Genomic DNA, 18,482 nt, shown 5'->3' with positions numbered 1-18,482 from the left:
TCAGGTTGAATGTGTAACATTTTAAATGCATAAAACTGTTCTCTAGAATACTAAATACTGTAAATCGTACCTCAAATATTTTTATTCAGAAAAATGCATATTGACAAGATACATATTTCGTTTTTTAACATAAAGAAACTAAACTACTGAGAAGAAATTTATAATATCAATGCCATGCCCACGTATTAACTAGTTAAGGGTTACTGCGCATGCAGAAGAGCTAATCTGTTACAGGGCCACTCGTAAAAAGCACCTACGACGACACATTCGTCCGTATCAAATGCACCAGGACAAAAAGGAAGCAACCCAGGTTGAATAATGCGGCGAATTTCGACAACAACATTTCCAACTCCCACGTTTCGCCGTGGACGCGAGTTTGTCCCGATACTACTGCTATAGCCTGTACATCATTACTATTCTTCGCCATCAGACCAAACAACATGTCTAAAATTATGCAATATATGAGAAACATAGTTACCGTACTCGTACTATATGCAATGTTTCAAATTACTAAAAGACATTGGCACTTGTACATAATTCGAAATTTAAACAGGAATTAATATACACCTTTGGTACTCTGATAGCTTTTGTTTTGTGAATTTCCTGCAAAGAAGCGAGGGTTGCGGGACTTGATACGGCCATAACAGGACTGGAATTAACAGGCAAAGAAACATTGGATGTGTCCGACAAAAGAGGAGAAGAAGTAGATGTAAGACAACTAGAGGTAAGAGGATTGAAAGCAGAAGGTTTTGAAACAGAAGAGCTAGAATTAGGGACATTAACAGAGGCAATAGAAATGCGAGGATTGGATGTTGAAGGAGTAGGCAGGGAAGAACTAGAACTGGGGGAGCTAGAGACAGCAGGACTGGAAGTAAGAGGATGGGAAGTCGAAGGTGTAGACAAAAAAGTAGAATGTAAGGCAGTAGAAGTAGGAGGATTGGAAGTTGAAGCGTTGAATTACAGTTAGAGACAACAGGATCAGAAATAGATTGGAGAGCAGAATGACCGGCATCAGTGTGAGCATTGGAAATAAGATTACTTGATGAAGTAATAGTTAATGACCAAGCATTTCTAGACTGCCACAATTCACGACGCTGAGCCGAACCGTACAGAGCAGGCTTTCGTGGTGTAGTTCCAATATCTATCTCCAGATGAGCTGGAAGTCCGATAAAAGCAATACCATATTCTTGAATTTTCGAATATGGCATTTTCCCGTTTTTCTTTTTCACAACTTCACCTATTAAAATCAAGCAATGTATCTGAAACTTTACCATTACATACAATAAATAAAGGTCTCCTTTTTTTATACACCCTGTATACACTGTATAACAAACTCTTTATGCTCATGCACAGACATCACAGTATATACAGTGACTATGCCAACTACGCTGCCTGTACTCAAACTACAACTTTCAATACATAACTTGTGCTCACCGTATTTTTTATTAAAAAGTTCTTGAATAGCTTTTACGGAAATATTCTCCTTTCCATCCTGAGAACCTATACAGTCAAGTTTACTTAACGTTTAGTTAATCATAACATTCAATAGTAAATATTATTACTTAGGCCAAAGGGGGTGCAGGAGAGGTACAAGCGAAGCAATACAATATCATCTCATTTTCAAATATTTTTATCAAACTCCCCCTACCAAATCGCGCTGGACCCATCTGCTTTAGATCCAACTATATTTGTATCCGAAACTTACACTGCAGCAAATTGGCGAAGTGATGTACCAAATCGTTTTCGCTATCATTCAACATCTTATTGCCGACATCTGTTGAGCCATGGAAAACATGGCCTTCAAAGCCGCAGATCAATAAACAGTGGCCTCCTAAAGCTTCCAATTCTTGAACCTTTAACATAAACATCAAAACATACATGTATATTGTATGTGAGGGAAATATAATAAAGTCTCTACACTACGAAACGTCTTGTACCGTACTGTATAATTATAACAACCAGCTGATAGAGAATAAAGGGTAGTTATTTACAGTACTTAGTTAGCTATTCAGCGAATTAGCCTGTATGTATGTATGTATATATGGTTGTTTAGTTGGTTAGTAAGCTATATTTAGTATTAAGCTATATTTAGTAAGCTGGTTAGGCACAGTAAGTCAGTATTTTGGTGTTCATTGACTGTAAAAACAATATATTTCTAAAGAAATGAATAATTATTGTAGACTCTCTGGGCATGGAAATGGCAACATATCGATATTCCAGACTACGTGTACGTTTCAAACCTACAATTATAATAACTCGAAATTTACATAGCGGGACAAAATCTTCGGGCTGGCTACGCCACTGGGTATTGCGTATATAGGGGTGGTTTGTTACAAAATACAAGACTAGTTTTCGGAGTGTACATATGCTAAATAATAACCCATTGCTTTTTGCACGCTCTAAGTTGTTGTAGGAAAACCCCTTAGCTGTATAGGATAATGAAGGTTTCAATATAAATAAATTTGTGAAATGAAATAAGTAATTACATAACAATAGAGACACGACTCTACATTTTATCGTACGATTTACTGTACCTCTTTCATCATATTGTTTATTATTTTTTTAGCCTTGGCATTGTTGGAAGGAAGGCAAACATCTTTATCTGATTCCAATGCTTTTCTTCTAAAGGTGTCTTTTTGTTCATCTGAAAGGCTTCTCCATTTGTCACCAATGTTTTTGAAGGCATTAGAGGAAGATCCACTGCTTTCTACAAAATAAGAGATAAAGTATTAAATTATACAATAAAGAATTCTGAAAAAGTACTGTAACTACACAACTTACATGGAATATTATGGATGGTTTTGCATAGATTTAATTATTACATAATAAATGAGCAGGTATTTCCAATTTACTATATTTTAAAACGTTACCTTTGAATAGGTTCTCACTGGCAAATACATTAAAGCCAGATCTTTTTCTCATTAATCTGCTTTTTCCTACTTTTCCTGATATCCGTCCACTCGTTTTTGCCCTATAATTACTTATCCAGTGCTGTAATTAACATAAAATATAGTAAATACTGTTCATAATGGCAATTTATTATTTTAGAGCAACATTACCTCGAGTTAATATGAAAGTCAAGCAACTGCAAGTTAACGTGCTTCAATGTAAATGTATAAGTATGTGAATTGAACAATTTATGCATACCTAAGGCATACAGTAGATAATTCAACGATTAAATGGCATGACTCTTTCCATGACAAGTAAAATCGTCTGATATTAGGGTGAACGAATGCCCCACAAGAAAATTTTCAAATGTTTTGAAAGTCAATGGGCTAACAATATTATTAATAATACAGCACCCAGATAACATCCCTCAAAGCACAGGAGAGATCAACTATGTAACTCTACCATCTCTGATGGTCTGGGGTTTTTCCTAGAGATGAGCGATCCAAGTACTACCTTCCATCAACAGTTTTAACCATTGGTAAAAGGCAACATGCTAGCCTCATAATGCCACCCATGCTTCCCTATACCACCAACTACACAATGAATAAAAGGTAAATCAACTAATAACAGTACAGAAAATGCCAATTACCTAATAGGTTAAATTGGGTAAAATCACCCAGATTGCATAAGATAGTATGTAACATAATATGCCACAACATGTAGTTAGAGCATAATTATTAATTAATTGATGAGTTTGACTTTGATAGGTTTTAAAATGCAATAGCCATGCATATCTTGGTGTAGGACCTGCACATGGCTATTAAATGAGTTAATGTTTGGTTTTATCACTAAAAGAGTGTAGGTACTGTATAAAGATATTTTATCCCTCACATTTGAGAAATATTACCATTTCAGCAGAAAAAAACAACAGAGAAGATATTCTAAATACTTAAGATAAAATTACAGTGCATATTCAGTTTTATACAATTAACATAAAAACTATTTAAGAATCATGTTCATTTACAGAAGTCTTTTCAAATATCTTGGATGCCAAAACTGATATTGACATATTAGTTAGGGCAAATAGACATATTAGTTAGAGCATCCAAGGTATTCCCTAACTAATCACTTCACTGTGAAACCAGAGATATGGCAAATGATATTCTTTAGTAATTTGTAGTAGTGCCAAATATCAACATTAATAGTTTATTTATGTTAACCAATCATCAACCAGCTCCACAGTTTATATTTAAAAGTTCCCATAGTACATCACATGGATGCTTCAGTTTAAACCTCACATAATCACAGGACTATAGTTATTTAGAGTGGGCCTAAGCAGGGGCTGCCATCTCGGGATAACCTTTTCAAAATCAAATACCATAAACCTCCCATCACAAACCCCCCTTATAAGCCCTCTGTGTAAGCCTATCACATTTCTAGTGTTTATACACCATTCCAAATATAAGTCCCCCGACCATAAGTCCACTATTTACAGGTATATTGAAACAATAGCTGCATGAACATGTTAATGTTTGATTTTCTGAACACATGTTACCAATGCTTTCCCTGCATGTGAAAGCCCACTAAAAACTGCCTTACAAACTTCATAGGTGCAGGACTTACAGTTAGAGGTTTAATACAATGTAAACATACTAATTTGAGTGACTGGCTCTCAATCAAACAGTTCTTCTGACAATATACAATGAACAGCAGAACCTTGGTCTAGATCCTGGCAATTACTTTTATATATAATTATATTGCTCTGATAATGTTTAGTATTGAGCTTTTATCTGTTAGTCTGCTACCAAAACTATTATCGAGCAGCAACACAGCCAAATGCATTAGATTTTAATCTTTTATTCTTTATGCCTGACAATTTTATTTATCAAAGGATGAGTTTTGCAGCTTTAAAAATGTGTTACTATATGTTGAGGAATTCTTTCCATGAGTGTCAACCATGCACATTTTAAAGTTTACAGTACATTAAAATTCAATAATCAATACTGTTGGACTGATATACACACAAACAACTATAAATTTAGCCACATAACAAAACTAACTCGGGGGCTTTTAACACAATACATTAAACCACAGCAACTAATTATGTATTTATAATAGGCAGCATCTATTTATGTTTACTGTACTTTAAACAATATTATTTATTATCACCTTCACTTGTTGTTCTGTGAGCATTGTTTGGTTTGCACATTCTTTTATAACAGCGAGGTTCTGCTTCTTGGTTGAGTCCATATTTCTGCTTATGAAGAAAGACTTTAAAATGGCAAGCTTTTCTTCGTCAATGATCAATCGACCTTGACCATTACCATTCCCGCCGTCGCTGCTTCTTTCGTATTCCATAGCTCAATTTGAATATTAAAACTCTTATAAATATTAATGAGATTTCCCAACAACTACCGTATAAAGATCACCTCGAAAGCTGTAGAAAATCGAAGAAGATATCTAATTCAGATCGTTGTTCCCCGACTATTAACACACAAAATGGCGCGAAGTCAGATCAACTCGACAATCGACATAGAGGTAGTCTGGTACCTTGTTACTCAGTATATGCTGTTAGGTGTCTGATACCTACTATCACCGCATATATGCGCCAATTACGTTTCAATTTGATATGTTAATAAGCGTATAATTACGTGTGCATCGGGTGCTTGAACTGCCAACCACACTCGGATAGCTTGCACCCATCACACCAATGTAATTGGTGGTAACTAATGCTGCTTACCTTTCTTGAACAGGGTGGGACGGCGGGTTTTTAAACTTTTTGTTAAACTTGTTACACTTTGCGTGCCGAGCAACTAATGACCGCAACGCGAGCAAGCACGCAATATAACACGTGGGCTGACGCAGCGCACCTCGACAGGAACACCTAACTTCCGGATCACGCGTGGTTTCCTCGCTATTAACTTTGGTTATTGAATAACCTCATTTATAGTTCACTGTTCCAACCCCGTTCCCAGGCACTGAGCTATATAATAATTCCTGGAGGACCGGCTCCTAATAAACGCTCCTAAGGAACGTTGACGCTGTTTTGCCAATGCCAGAAATAATAAATATTAAAACGTAAAAAAAATTGTGGACGAAGGATTTTAATTAATATGAACATTTAAATAATTATCACTGTTGTGTTAGCAAAAATTAACTAATAGTCGCCCATAGTAACCGCGCGTCATTTTGTAATTTGAGAGATAAAGGGAGAAAGTTAGGCTGAGGTAGACGCGCCTCTTATGGCGTTCCGGTATGGACAAAATTATGACAGTTCGAACTACAATATCAAAGTCAATAATAAAATATGAAAGTTCATAATGCAAATACGAAACCGCAGACACAATATGATAGTCATACACAGCCAATATTAAAACACGTGTGATAAAAACCAAACAGAACGAAATAAATATCAAACTTGCACACAAAATATCAAAATCGCACACAAAATATCAAAATAGCACACAAAATATCAAAATCGCACACACAATATCAAAATAGCACACAAAATATCAAAATCGCACACACAATATCAAAATAGCACACAAAATATCAAAATAGCAGACAAAATATCAAAATCGCACACACAATATCAAAATCGCACACACAATATCAAAATCGCACACACAATGCAGTGAGTACATTCACTTCCGGAAACGGAAGGCGCAACTATATCCGGTTTCCGGTAACTATTACTGTATTTTCCATTTTACACGCTCGGGAAGAGCAAGGCAGCAAGCCCGTGTTGTTTACGTCGTTTTATTCTGCACAATATGGCGGGAGTCAATAACATAGCAGAAATAGTTCGGAGAGTTGTGACCTCAATAAATAATTTAGACCCGAATACACAAGCATGTCAAAATGCAGCGAATACCATCGGTAATCAAAGCTCCACAAGAACGCCTGAACAAGAAGTCAACGACGCTTTTCGTCTTCCGAGAACAACAAGCGGTCAGGAACCAATTGTTCCGAGATCAAGAAATGGGCGATTTACACCTTACAGCGGTAGAAAAGCGAAGAAAGGAAAAGAAAAAAAGACTTCAAACTCGCAACTTGATTTTATATTGAAAGACGTGTGCCTTTTACCGAGTCCCTCGTGGGCTGATGTTCCAAGAAGGGACAAAAAACAAAATTTAGTTCGTAACAACATGTTCATTGATGCATGGACTCTTAATAAGACTTGGTCAGAGGAAAAGTTGAAAAATGAAATATTGATCTTATTTAAAGAACATTTGAAGACAGTCAACGAGTAAGTAGCGTAGTTGAAAGTAAAAGGACGATTGTATCTGCCGGTGACCACCGTATATTTTTTGTGGGGTTTCTTGTAGGTTATTTGTCTAGTTTTAAATTACGGTCTTAACCTAATATAAACCTTCACCTTTTTAGGTAAAGTTATTGTAGAAGATACAACTTCTCAAAATTTCTGTCTGTTTTAATTGTTAGTTTATAGAGATGTTTATTTATACGCTTGAATTATGGCTTTCCAATAACATTGTGAATTGAAAAATATATTGTTTATTTTTTCTTCTAGTTTTGAATTTGTTAAGGCAGTGGGAAACACTATCACAAAAGTCAAACTGCCTGAAGGGAACGAGGTTAATGGCAAAACTATAAAACATATTGCTGGCAATGGCCCAATATATATCAGAGCATGCGCAAATATTGACGACTTTAATCAAAATGAAATTGAAGATGTAAGTAAACTTGTGCCCTTGCCAAATTAAATTAGGCCTCTCTGGTTGCAGGTATTCTTTTAGAAGGCAGGTGTCTTTTAATATGGAATTGTAATTGACTTCTTTTTCCCCCTTAGTCTCTTTCTATCCTGTATTTCCCTCATGCCATTGCAATTGATGTATTGCGCCCAAAACTGCCATTTGCAATCAAATGCGCCGCGCCCCCGAAGGTTTCGAAATCTACTCAACTTCGGTTGATTATCAACGTAAGATGCGCTGTACTATGTTATTACATTCATAATTTTTACTTGTCATTTTTAAGGATCTATCTGAAGGTGAAGATTTTGCTGTTGGAGAAACAAAAACTGGTGAAGATATTCGACAATATGCTTTTATTTCTGACCAGCCGTCGACAAGTTCAATCGTTTCAATGACAATTGATGATGAAGACAAAGGATGCTCTTCCAGTACGTGCCAACTATTTGATTTCGAGATAGAAAGGTTGAAAGAAATGTTCCCAATGTCTTCTGATGAAGTACTGAACGCAGCGATTGAAAAAAGTGCAAATTTAGGAGAGGCAGTAGATTATGTCGTCCAACAGACCGGGGTTTCTGAGATTGCAGGTTTGTAACTTATACTTACACCATTACTTTCAATTTCAAAATGCAGGAAATATATTTCTATAATTCCATAGGTGTAACACATTACAAGAGGTGTAAGTACTTATCTGCTGTACTGTTACTTACCTGCTGTACTGTTACTTGATAAACTGCATGAAGATTTCATAATCTTTCTAGTGGTCAAACATTTTCTTTTTCTAAGGGGATGATAACAAAGAGAGCGAATTATCCCCTGAAAGTTCACTGAATGAATTGATAAGAGGTGTCATTCCGAAGTCTACAGGTCCGCCAAGGCGTTTTGTCGTCAACAGGAATACAATATTACCAGACAGCATCGCTGTTCTTAAGCAGAGAAATTTTGATATCAGTGTCCCTGTTATGGTAACGTTCGAAGGGGAACCAGCAATCGACGGGGGCGGTCCAAAGCGGGAATTTTTCACCCTTCTCTTGAGAGAGCTTCTTTCTCCAGATTCGGTTGTACGTTTATTTGAAGGAAATGGTGGAAACTATCTTCCTTTGCATAATACAGACGCGTTGCGATCAAAATTATTTGAAGTTGTTGGCCGAATGGTAGCTGCATCAATCATGAATGGGGGCCCAGGTTTTCCTCATTTCTCTACAGCTGTTTGGAAGTATATTCAATGTCAAGATACTAATCTTGTCACAGAATACATCTCCAAAGATGATGTGGTTGATTTTGAAGTCATTGAAGCAATAAATAAGGTGCGAACTATTTACATACAATTACAATAGAACTTAATATTCGGACTTTTCGCTTATGCTATTATTATCTTTGTCTGTCACAATTTACAGAGCCTCGCTTTAGTGCAATAAATTCTCTTTACAACAAAGCGAGTAAAGACAATGACATAAGGCAAACCCGCGTTAGTGCTATAAAACAAGTTCAGTCAGTATTGCATGATGGAAAAAAACCGTGTTTGGCAATGTTGCCTAGCCTTCTACGCAGTCACCTCTTATGTATTTATATTAGGAATTTATTATAGGCAAATTTATTAGGCATTTATTAGGCTGCGGAGGAGGCTATGTGTTAACTTTGACGAAATTTCTTTTTCAGTTCCGTTCGAGATTATTGCAAATATTTGTTAATATATAAGAAAATTAAGTATATTTCATAAAGAGAGAACTACTCTAACAGTTTTTGATGTGGATCTTTGTTTCTCATCAAATTATTTTATTATTTGGTAGCTCGATGCAATCACTCCTGACACATTCACAAAAATAGCTCGCGAGGTTGAGCCACTGATAATCGATTCCGGATTTCCGCACAAGTTATCCACAGAAAACGTTTACCATGCAATAACGTCCTTGTGTCTGCATAATGTTTTGCTCTCAAGGAAAGCAGAGCTTGATCAGTTTATAAGGGGACTTGGGCCGCTGCATACGGTCATCAAGAAATATCCGGTCAAAACTGAATGTTTTCTCTTGAGGGGAGAAGCAAAACTGCCCACATCAGAGGAATTGCTTTCAATTATGGAATTTGTTGATGTGGAATCGAGCATTGTAGAATATTTTAAAGAGTATTTGACTACGTCGGATAGTAAGTCATGATTAATTTATGTTCATAATAACTATTGAATTTTGTGTGGTGTATATGTGTGTGTTATTTACCGGCTGCAAGGTCCGGATGCAATAAAACTGTACCATAGCATGATAGCAACTTAAGCCCTGTTATATTTGGTATTTATAACAACTTAAAAGTTGCTATCATGCTATGGTACAGTTGGTACCTGCGATATTTGGTACGGCACGGATTAGTAAAAGTTCACACATACTCACATTTTAAATTATTTTCTTGTTTTTAATTTAAAAGCTACGAGTATGGCCTACATTCAAACGGGATATGATCTACAAATTTGGGGCCGGTTGTATGAAAGCCGGATAGCGCTATCCGCCGGATAGTGATTTTTTTTAACCGTTCTAAAAAGGCTTGAATCGCGATAAAATTTTAGCTTTGGAACTAACTGTTGTTAAAGAGGAACCTCAATTTAAGAATAATAAGATTTATTCAAAGTTATACCCAACAACGGGCGATTTTAAAGCGATTGAAAAAATCACTATCCGGTGGATAGCAGCTATCGGGCTATCATACAACCGGCCCTTGGTCGCCATGCCTACAAATTCTTGTGTCAAGTTATGGCAGTTCCTTTATAATTTGCATTATTTATTCCATTGAAGATGTAATTGCATTGTTTATTATGCTTTTTTAGACGAGACTCTTAGCGATTTATTGATGTTTTCGACTGGATGTGCCACAATTCCTCCCATGGGGTTCCATAACCCTTCAGTCATTACCATATTACAGAATGAATCAACTTATCCAAATGCAAATACATGTCCTCAAGAACTTGAATTACCAGGACTCGTATGTTCTTTCGCCGAACTGAAGAGAAGTCTTGATTCAGCTCTTGCAATACAGAAAATGGGATTTGGAATTGTGTGATTTCCTGCTATGATGCTGAAACACTTTGTAACATCCAGTTTGTACACTCACACGTGAACATTTTTTTTCCTGTTTTGTTAATTAATATAACGCCTGCATTGCGTATATACACGCATGGGAGAGACCCGCGGCGCGTATTTGAAACGAGTTGTTTTCTTTTCGTTAGCATAAAACCATTCATGCATAGAGATGATAGGCTGCAAGAAATGAAGGTTTGAATGCGTAGAATTCATGGGTTTTTTTCAAAACAACATAAATTGCAAAAAACATTATGCATATTTTTTTACAAACGGCTAAAAAGTTTACAATCTTGCATGCGTGATTTTTGTACTCGCAAGTATGACAACCAAATCACAATTGTTTTATATCAAACCTTCATGTTATTACAAACTATCCTGGAATATGCATACTGCGATTACTGTACATTTAGGATTGCTTTAATCTTATATATATAGCATTGAATTTAGTTAATGATGACCTACAGGTTTAATTTGGTATCGACATTATTGTATTTACAAATGCTTTTTTCAAGATACTCTTGTAACGTGGATTTCTTATTCTAAAAGCTGTTCTAGTAAATGAAGTACTGAAAAGAATGAGATAATGCCGTCAGGATCACCATATGCTTGCGCATTTTGCCTAGCAATTTCAAGCTGTTGCAATTCTTCTTCTTGTAATTCAAAGGGCGGAGGAGGAACATTAACAGCATAATTTATCTGCTCCTCAGGTAGAGGGCCATCCTCATCTATCCCATAGTTGGCCAAATCAATTTGATCATCGTTTAATACACTCTCTGTTGCTGTGTGCCCAGAGTCCGCTGAATGAAGCATTCCATGAACCCACAGTTGTCTTGGTGTTAGGTTATTCTCCGAGCTTAGAGGATGACAATTCCAGCTCAATCTCAGTTGCTCTAGGGCTTCATTAATCATGGGAAGATATGCTACTTGTAATGCAAACAAATGATTCTCGTTCGTTGTGTCAAAGCCCATTCTTTCAAGAGCAACAAAAATGTCTTGAAATCGCAAGCAAACAATACTGTTTACTTCACGCCATAGTCTTTCTATTCGTTGGTTATGAACTGATGTTCCTGTGATAATGCTACCGCGATTTACACCCCGTGTATTTACCATAAACCTCGCTACTTGGATATTTTCTAATCCAAGATCTGTTCGCACACGAGAGGGAATGTTATACTGTGTGACAGCCTCTTGAAAAGCACTGAAGACGGTTGATGCTCTGTTGTTATTTGACGCTCTTAAGAAAACTATTAATCTGGAATATCCGTCTATACCTCCATGGATGACAAAGCGATACGGCTGTATCAATTTGTGGTTTCCATCCAAGTGCCTATAGATTTGACCATGAAGTAATGAATAAAAACTATAATGTATAGTAAGCATGTAAAATTGCTAGTACCTTATCCAAATTAGGACACGTGTGAACCAGGGTTTATTTATTAATTTTTCAGACAACCATGGAAGTGAGTGTGGTTAAACTATGCGACAATTGGTTCACAATTATCACCCATATTAGTCGCACGTCCTCTCTACGTGCTACAAAACCCGCACATACAGTGACTTAAGCAAAAATATACCCAAACTTACCATAATGCATTTGGACAAGGAACTGAATATCTACGACGAATTATGGTTCTAGATGCGCGTAATGTTGCAGTAACTGGATCAATTCTTCGCAATGACTGAAGAACGCGCCATCTCTGAATCCGAACTCCGCGCTGGCGGAGGGCTCCTTGCACCAATCTGTACCCAATACCTGGAGTGATATGCAAAATTTGTCTTACTAATTGATCGAGCTGCACATCTTGCACATTTGAAAAGTCCCCATTCGCACCAGTGCTCATGCCATACTGTTGTCGCCGTCGCCTCAAAGTTCTTTCAGATACCCCCAAACTTCGCGCAATTTCCGCCCAACGAAACCCAGCTCCATTATGGAGACATTGGAGAATATTCTCCGAAATGTCAAGCCTGGGTCGGCCAGCTTCGCCTGACCTACTCACACTAATTGTCACTGATCTTGTATTCTGTTCATCTTCATCAAATACACTACGGAATGACAGCGCATAGAAGTACTGCCTTCTTTGACTTACGATCTCTAATAACCCTCTCAAGTCCGACACCAGTTGATATTCCCTTGGATATGCTTCGCGGATTCTCTGAAAAAGCACGTTTAAAGTTCTTTCTAATTCGTCAAGCCGTCGCAGGAAATACTCAGCAGAATCAAATGATCTATTTTCTACGGAAAGTGTTAGTATATTTTGTAATGATCTAAAAAATTCTGTAACATGAAAACCTCTTAGATTTCTGTTTGCCATTGCAAAATCCTATTTTATAGAAACCGGATATTCTTGCTTTTTACGTTTCCGGTTTCGAAATGAGGTTACGTCACGTACCTCTTCGTCCATATCGTCCTATTAATTTGATATTTTGCGTTCCCGTATTCATATTTTCTGTGCAAACTATAGTTTTAAATTTTATGTGCTATTTTTATCTATCACTCTTTTGATATTTTGTGTGCGATTTTGATATTGTGTATGCTATTTTGATATTTTGTGTGCTATTTTGATATTTTGTTTGCTATTTTGATATTGTGAATTATTTTGTGTGCTATTTTGATATTGTGTGTGCGATTTTGATATTTTGTGTGCTATTTTGATATTTTGTGTGCGATTTTGATATTTTGTGTGCAAGTTTGATATTTATTTCGTTCTGTTTGGTTTTTATCACACGTGTTTTAATATTGGCTGTGTATGACTATCATATTGTGTCTGCGGTTTCGTATTTGCATTATGAACTTTCATATTTTATTATTGACTTTGATATTGTAGTTCGAACTGTCATAATTTTGTCCATACCGGAACGCCATAGCCTCTAGAGAGACTGAATATTTGAAAGAAATTGGTTCGAGCGTGAGGAGATTCACCCATCAGGTATACCAACGCTATAGTTTATAAGTTCGTGAACTTCTCGTATATTATTTGTTTTATTAGTTGATTTATAGTTGATTTAAGTGAACTTTATTATCGCGTATAACCATTGTACTTGTAAAATATGATTGGAATGTTTAAGTATGTAATCTTTGTAAATTTGTGATTTTCAGAATTTAAATACTTAAAATTAAAAGGAAATCTCCTTACGTGTCGCAGTTAGTCTTCCTGGCATGTGTCTTTACCAATAAGTTACCCATATCTTACTGTATCCCAAGTAATGCACTTTCAAATGGTTCCCTGCTTGACTCAAGGATTTGAGTGGAATCATATTCCAGATAATGCAAAGAAAGGCCATGGTAAATAACAAAAATTTGATTATATATGGTACCAAGAAGATTATGGAACTAGTTGTGCTATCAACAAATGTCTTATGAATTAATGAAAATGCAACTGAGCCTATATTCATTCCTCCATTAGTCTATAATCTAGCTATTAACCTTCAATTCCTGATTAGCCCTATTATAATATTCCTTGTAATGGTAGGGAGGGTAAAACTTTTCAGAAAATTATAAAAGTTGCTGCAAATTGAAAACAAACTGCTCAGTCAATGCATGTCTGTATAAATTTATTTTCCATTTAAATAACTATTGTAACTATAACTAACAAAGTCAAAATGGTAAAATCAACAGTTTAATGTTCCAGTAATTTGCAAAAAGCCATCCCCAAATTCCATAACATCTTTATCCTAAAAAAGAGAGATCAGACCAAGTTTAACTGTACTCAATAGAGTACACCCAGAGGGCAGAACCAGAGAGAAGTAGAAATCATTGTAAATTAACAAGCTTGAATAAAGCTTGTAGCTTGATTAACAAGGTGCAAGATGCCAAGAAGTCTATCAAGCCATGATTATTCACATGGCATTTGACAAGGCAAACAAGATAACATACTAGACTTTCAGCAAACACTGTTGAAATCTAACAGTGAAATATTTTGTATCAGCACTCACACAGTCATCATGTTTAATGTTTTAAATTCATCTAAAACAGACTAAGGATCAATAGAGAGACTAGTAGATTCACTGGGAGGAATGGAGGATTGAATATTGATTTAACTTAATTGTTTGAATGAAAATACTCATGAATTGGCATTAAATATGAGTGAAAGCTCATAGCTCCAGTGCCTGCCTTTTTCAAATCCCATAAGAGTTCTATTCAAAAAAACAACATAACCAAAACTCAAAAGATCAGTTATTCATCTTTTTTCATAAAATATAGTTTTTCATAGCGTAACTAAGTCATGTACCATTGATCAAAAAGGCGGAAGCATATTTGCCGTTTTTAACATTAATTTCAAAGGAATTACTGCAACAGACGCTTTGGTAGTTGTCTATACCAAAGGCGAAAAACGAAAATGTTATGAAAACCGGCTTACCTGAGGTAAAAATTAATATCCCGATAGGTGAATTAGGCCATTCACAGCAACATAAGTAGAGCAAGAAAACACTTCTCCATTCAACTTGTTGAACAGTGAAAAAGAGACTTTTTAGATGAAATGCGGAGAAAATATTTGCCGAAAGGAAGGCACTAGGATCGACTAAATGACTAAAGCCCCTTGAGCCTGCAATCATTAAATATATTATCAGCTGTAATTACCATATTATTTTTCAACACATCCTCACATCCTCACTCTAAGAATACCTATTATAGGTATATGTCAAATCAACATCTCATTCCAAAATTAAGCTTATATCTTAATTGTCAAAAGCCTCTCAAATTAAGGTATTGCCTTAATTTTTATCATGATAAACGCTGAACAGATTTCAGAGAGATATCGTGGGCACGACCCTGCTTGGAGTGGACGCCATTATAATAAATATCTGAGCTTCTTTTACAAATTTACATATTGAAATCGTTAATTAATATGGATGAGTCTGAAGAACAAACAGGTAGAACACCACAATTACTAAAGTCGCCATGCAATCATACAAGAAAATTATAAACAGGTAGAAGTTGTGCATTTGTAAAGCCTCTTTTATACAGGGGCGTACATATCAATTTTGGCTGGGGGGGGTGTGTATCTTCAAATGAGACCGACAGTCGAAATTTGTTATATGACTATGGTCTATGAATGACTGATCCACGACGGCACGACGCATATAAATTCATGTGACCTGATCACTTGTAATAATAAACACCTTCATATTTTCATCAAGCGGCTGAAGCAAGGTCATGACCAGCTGTAGAATGTTCGTCACAGCCTCCAGGTTTGCCTTTAGTGCATTTATTTGCACATCAAGCACAGCAACGAATTCCTTCCTGTAATGGTCCACCAAACCAAGATTTGCTGCTGTTTCTGGGTGATCGTCGATACGACGGGGCTTCTTGCGTTGCCGATGGTGTCTGTTGTATTCGTTATCGGGATCGATGCCGTGTCGTTCGGCAAAAGACTTGGACGGAGTGATCTGATTGTCGAGGCTACCTTTGTCGTTTCGAATTCTTTTGAGGGTTTCGATGGTGGTCTTTAACCTTTCGACGGTATCAATGATATTCATGTTGATACCTTGAACTTCAGTGGTCAAGCACTTGATTTTACCCATGACGTTTTTCATGAACATCAACATCACCACGAAGTTGAAAGACTTCATCTTATCCTGTAATGCTGCTGCCTTCACCGAGTTGTCGTGTCGTACTTGGAGTCGGTCAGCACTTCAAGGACTTCCAATAAGACTGCGTACGAGCTCCACACCGCACGAATCGATTCCTCACGTGCTACCCATCGCGTGCCTGATAAGTTGCGACGCTTCAGTGTGAATGGTTCTGCATCGGGGTGTTTCAATTTATCGCTATAAACGTCGTAGCGCTTCGTGCTAGATGTAATGAAAACGAAGAGCTCCTGTAGAATATCAAAAAGTGCACATACTGGTGCACTCGTGTCGCAGCTGTGCTCTACTGACGTATTTATTCTATGGGCGGTGCAAGGTATGTATGGAATGTCACGTTCGAGGTGGACTTGCATCATTGCCTGACACCCTCTGAATACACCTGACATAGAAGAGGTGTAGTCATATGATTGGAAGACAATTCCATCTTTATCCAGCGACTATCGGTCGACAGATGCGATAATTCTCTGTGCTTGCCCATCTCCGGTCTTGTCGTTGATGTCATTGATGTCGACCAAACGTTCGATGGGCATACCAGAATTTGGGCTGACATATCTAGCCACTACAGCCAGTTGATCTCTGTGTGACACGTCAGGAGTCGTATCTGCAATCACGCTCCACATTCCTGATTTGTTCACTTCGTTTGTCACCCTCTGGGAAACATCCTCACCAAGTAGTTTGATGTACTCGTTCTGGGACCTTGGACTGAGGTACTTGGCAGCCTGAGGGTGTTTGGAGGCATCATCCAACCAGCGTTTGAAGGACGGGACATGTCTAGAAACCAACTGCACAAATTGATTAAAGTTACTGTTCTCTTCACTTTCTTCTGAAGAACCACGTAACGCTAAACCCTGACGTGCAAGAGTTCTGGTAACATCAAGCTGAATTTTAATCGCTTCTCTGTTACGTTCGATCTCTGCCGCAGCTGCAATCATCTCTTGTCTGCGAGCTTTGTCCATCAATAAATCAACGTGCACTTTTTGATCAGAAAAATGAGCCAATTGCTGCAATGCTGCTTTGTGACTTTCACTACCAAAGTGTGCGGCTAGCTTTCCTTTCTTCTTTTGGCCAACACTCTTCATCTTGTCCCATGCGTTTTGGCCATCTTTAATCCAAGCATCTTTCGAGTCGTTTTGATGGAATAGCTGACACACAAAGCAATAGGCTCTGTTCGTGTGGGGGGAGTTCGAGATATGGATACTGTTTAAACCATTCCGATGAAAAAGTGCATTGTTTGTTCTTATCTTTTATATCACGATTTCTAGGATAGCAGGTAAGTTTTGGCTGGAAGGGACCTTGTTCTATTAGGTAATTCCTGTCAACGTCAGACATTATTGCCCTCCTTCTCCCAGGATCACGTTCGATGGGAGAATAATCCACTGAATAATCAGAATTACTGGACCCTTCTTTATCTGTGGCTGCATCGAGCTTCGTTAGTTCGCCGACAGCCATTTCGACTAAAGATGAACTCTGATCTTTAACTCTCTGAACAACATCCACCAAATCTCCCAGTAAATGCTTTGGATTTGGGTCATCAAGTTTCCCAGCAATTGAAAGCAGTTCCTGACATTCGCCAAGAATATCGGTCAAGTGACGCAATTTTCCATAACATGTAACAAAGTCTCCCATACTATTATCGGATGTTACGGTATCAGTCTCGTCGACATAAGTGGTATCTTCGGTATCGGAATATAGACTGTCTGAAGTGGTATGCGTTTCCAAACAGAGAGCCGAATCACCTTCTAGCATTTCTTTATCATTTAACATCTCATTTGGTTGCACAATCTCTGACTGTGGATTGTGGATTGCCTCTTCGAATTCTGCTGGTGCCTCATCTGTATGCTCTTCTCCCAATAATTGGTCCTGCTTATTTCGGGCTGAATGCAATGGTTGTTCTATCTGTTCCTCGGGTTGTGGCGGTTGTGGTACTTGTGCATTTGATAGTAAGTGCGTAGAGAGTGAAGATTGATTGGGTTCTCTGCATACTGAAGTTGGTAGTGTGTGGACATTGTAACTTGTGTGCGAACTGCGGCAATGCTGATTAGTGTAATCCTTATTGAATGTTGATCCGCATATCCCACACCTAACTTTGTAGCGTCTTCCAACAGGCATCTGCATGAATTAAACAGTATTATTGAATATTGATATGCTCAACTTGAACATGTGCGGCCACAGACGACACTGACTTAGCTCAGTGTTTCATTGTTTCCGGTTTTGTTTACTTAGGCTGCGT

General features: G+C 37.3%; 2 protein-coding genes across 2 annotated transcripts; one reads left to right on the top strand and one right to left on the bottom strand.

Annotated features, from left to right (window-relative positions):
• Positions 1–253: 253 nt before the first annotated feature.
• LOC114531870 lies at positions 254–5,247 on the bottom strand. Its single transcript, XM_028553473.1, has 7 exons — positions 5,059–5,247; positions 2,871–2,991; positions 2,535–2,707; positions 1,706–1,853; positions 1,435–1,500; positions 962–1,237; positions 254–444 (listed from the first exon to the last, which is right to left on the bottom strand). The coding sequence occupies exons 1-7, from the start codon at positions 5,245–5,247 to the stop codon at positions 254–256; spliced, it is 1,164 nt and encodes a 387-aa protein (XP_028409274.1).
• Positions 5,248–6,635: 1,388 nt separating this feature from the next.
• LOC114531871 (E3 ubiquitin-protein ligase UPL2-like) lies at positions 6,636–10,930 on the top strand. Its single transcript, XM_028553474.1, has 6 exons — positions 6,636–7,138; positions 7,421–7,583; positions 7,885–8,185; positions 8,385–8,905; positions 9,389–9,740; positions 10,411–10,930. Exons 1-6 carry the CDS (start codon positions 6,663–6,665, stop codon positions 10,641–10,643), a joined length of 2,046 nt encoding a protein of 681 aa, XP_028409275.1. The 5' UTR covers positions 6,636–6,662; the 3' UTR covers positions 10,644–10,930.
• Positions 10,931–18,482: the final 7,552 nt, after the last annotated feature.

Source organism: Dendronephthya gigantea, unplaced genomic scaffold, assembly GCF_004324835.1.
Source record: "Dendronephthya gigantea isolate DGI-Jeju-01 unplaced genomic scaffold, DenGig_1.0 000075F, whole genome shotgun sequence".
Classification (NCBI taxonomy): Eukaryota; Metazoa; Cnidaria; class Anthozoa; order Malacalcyonacea; family Nephtheidae; genus Dendronephthya; species Dendronephthya gigantea.
The sequence above is the reverse complement of the archived record's forward strand: the minus strand, read 5'-3'. Positions and strand labels throughout refer to the sequence as shown.

Coding starts and splice junctions, on each gene's coding strand:
- LOC114531870 (XM_028553473.1), bottom strand. CDS start 5,247: ATGGAATACGAAAGAAGCAGCGACGGCGGGAATGGTAATGGTCAAGGT. Junction 1,501..1,705: donor CTTCGCCAATTTGCTGCAGT/GTAAGTTTCGGA, acceptor TTGACTGTATAG/GTTCTCAGGATGGAAAGGAG. Junction 1,238..1,434: donor ACTTTTTAATAAAAAATACG/GTGAGCACAAGT, acceptor TGATTTTAATAG/GTGAAGTTGTGAAAAAGAAA.
- LOC114531871 (XM_028553474.1), top strand. CDS start 6,663: ATGGCGGGAGTCAATAACATAGCAGAAATAGTTCGGAGAGTTGTGACC. Junction 7,139..7,420: donor CATTTGAAGACAGTCAACGA/GTAAGTAGCGTA, acceptor TTTTTCTTCTAG/TTTTGAATTTGTTAAGGCAG. Junction 8,906..9,388: donor TCATTGAAGCAATAAATAAG/GTGCGAACTATT, acceptor ATTATTTGGTAG/CTCGATGCAATCACTCCTGA.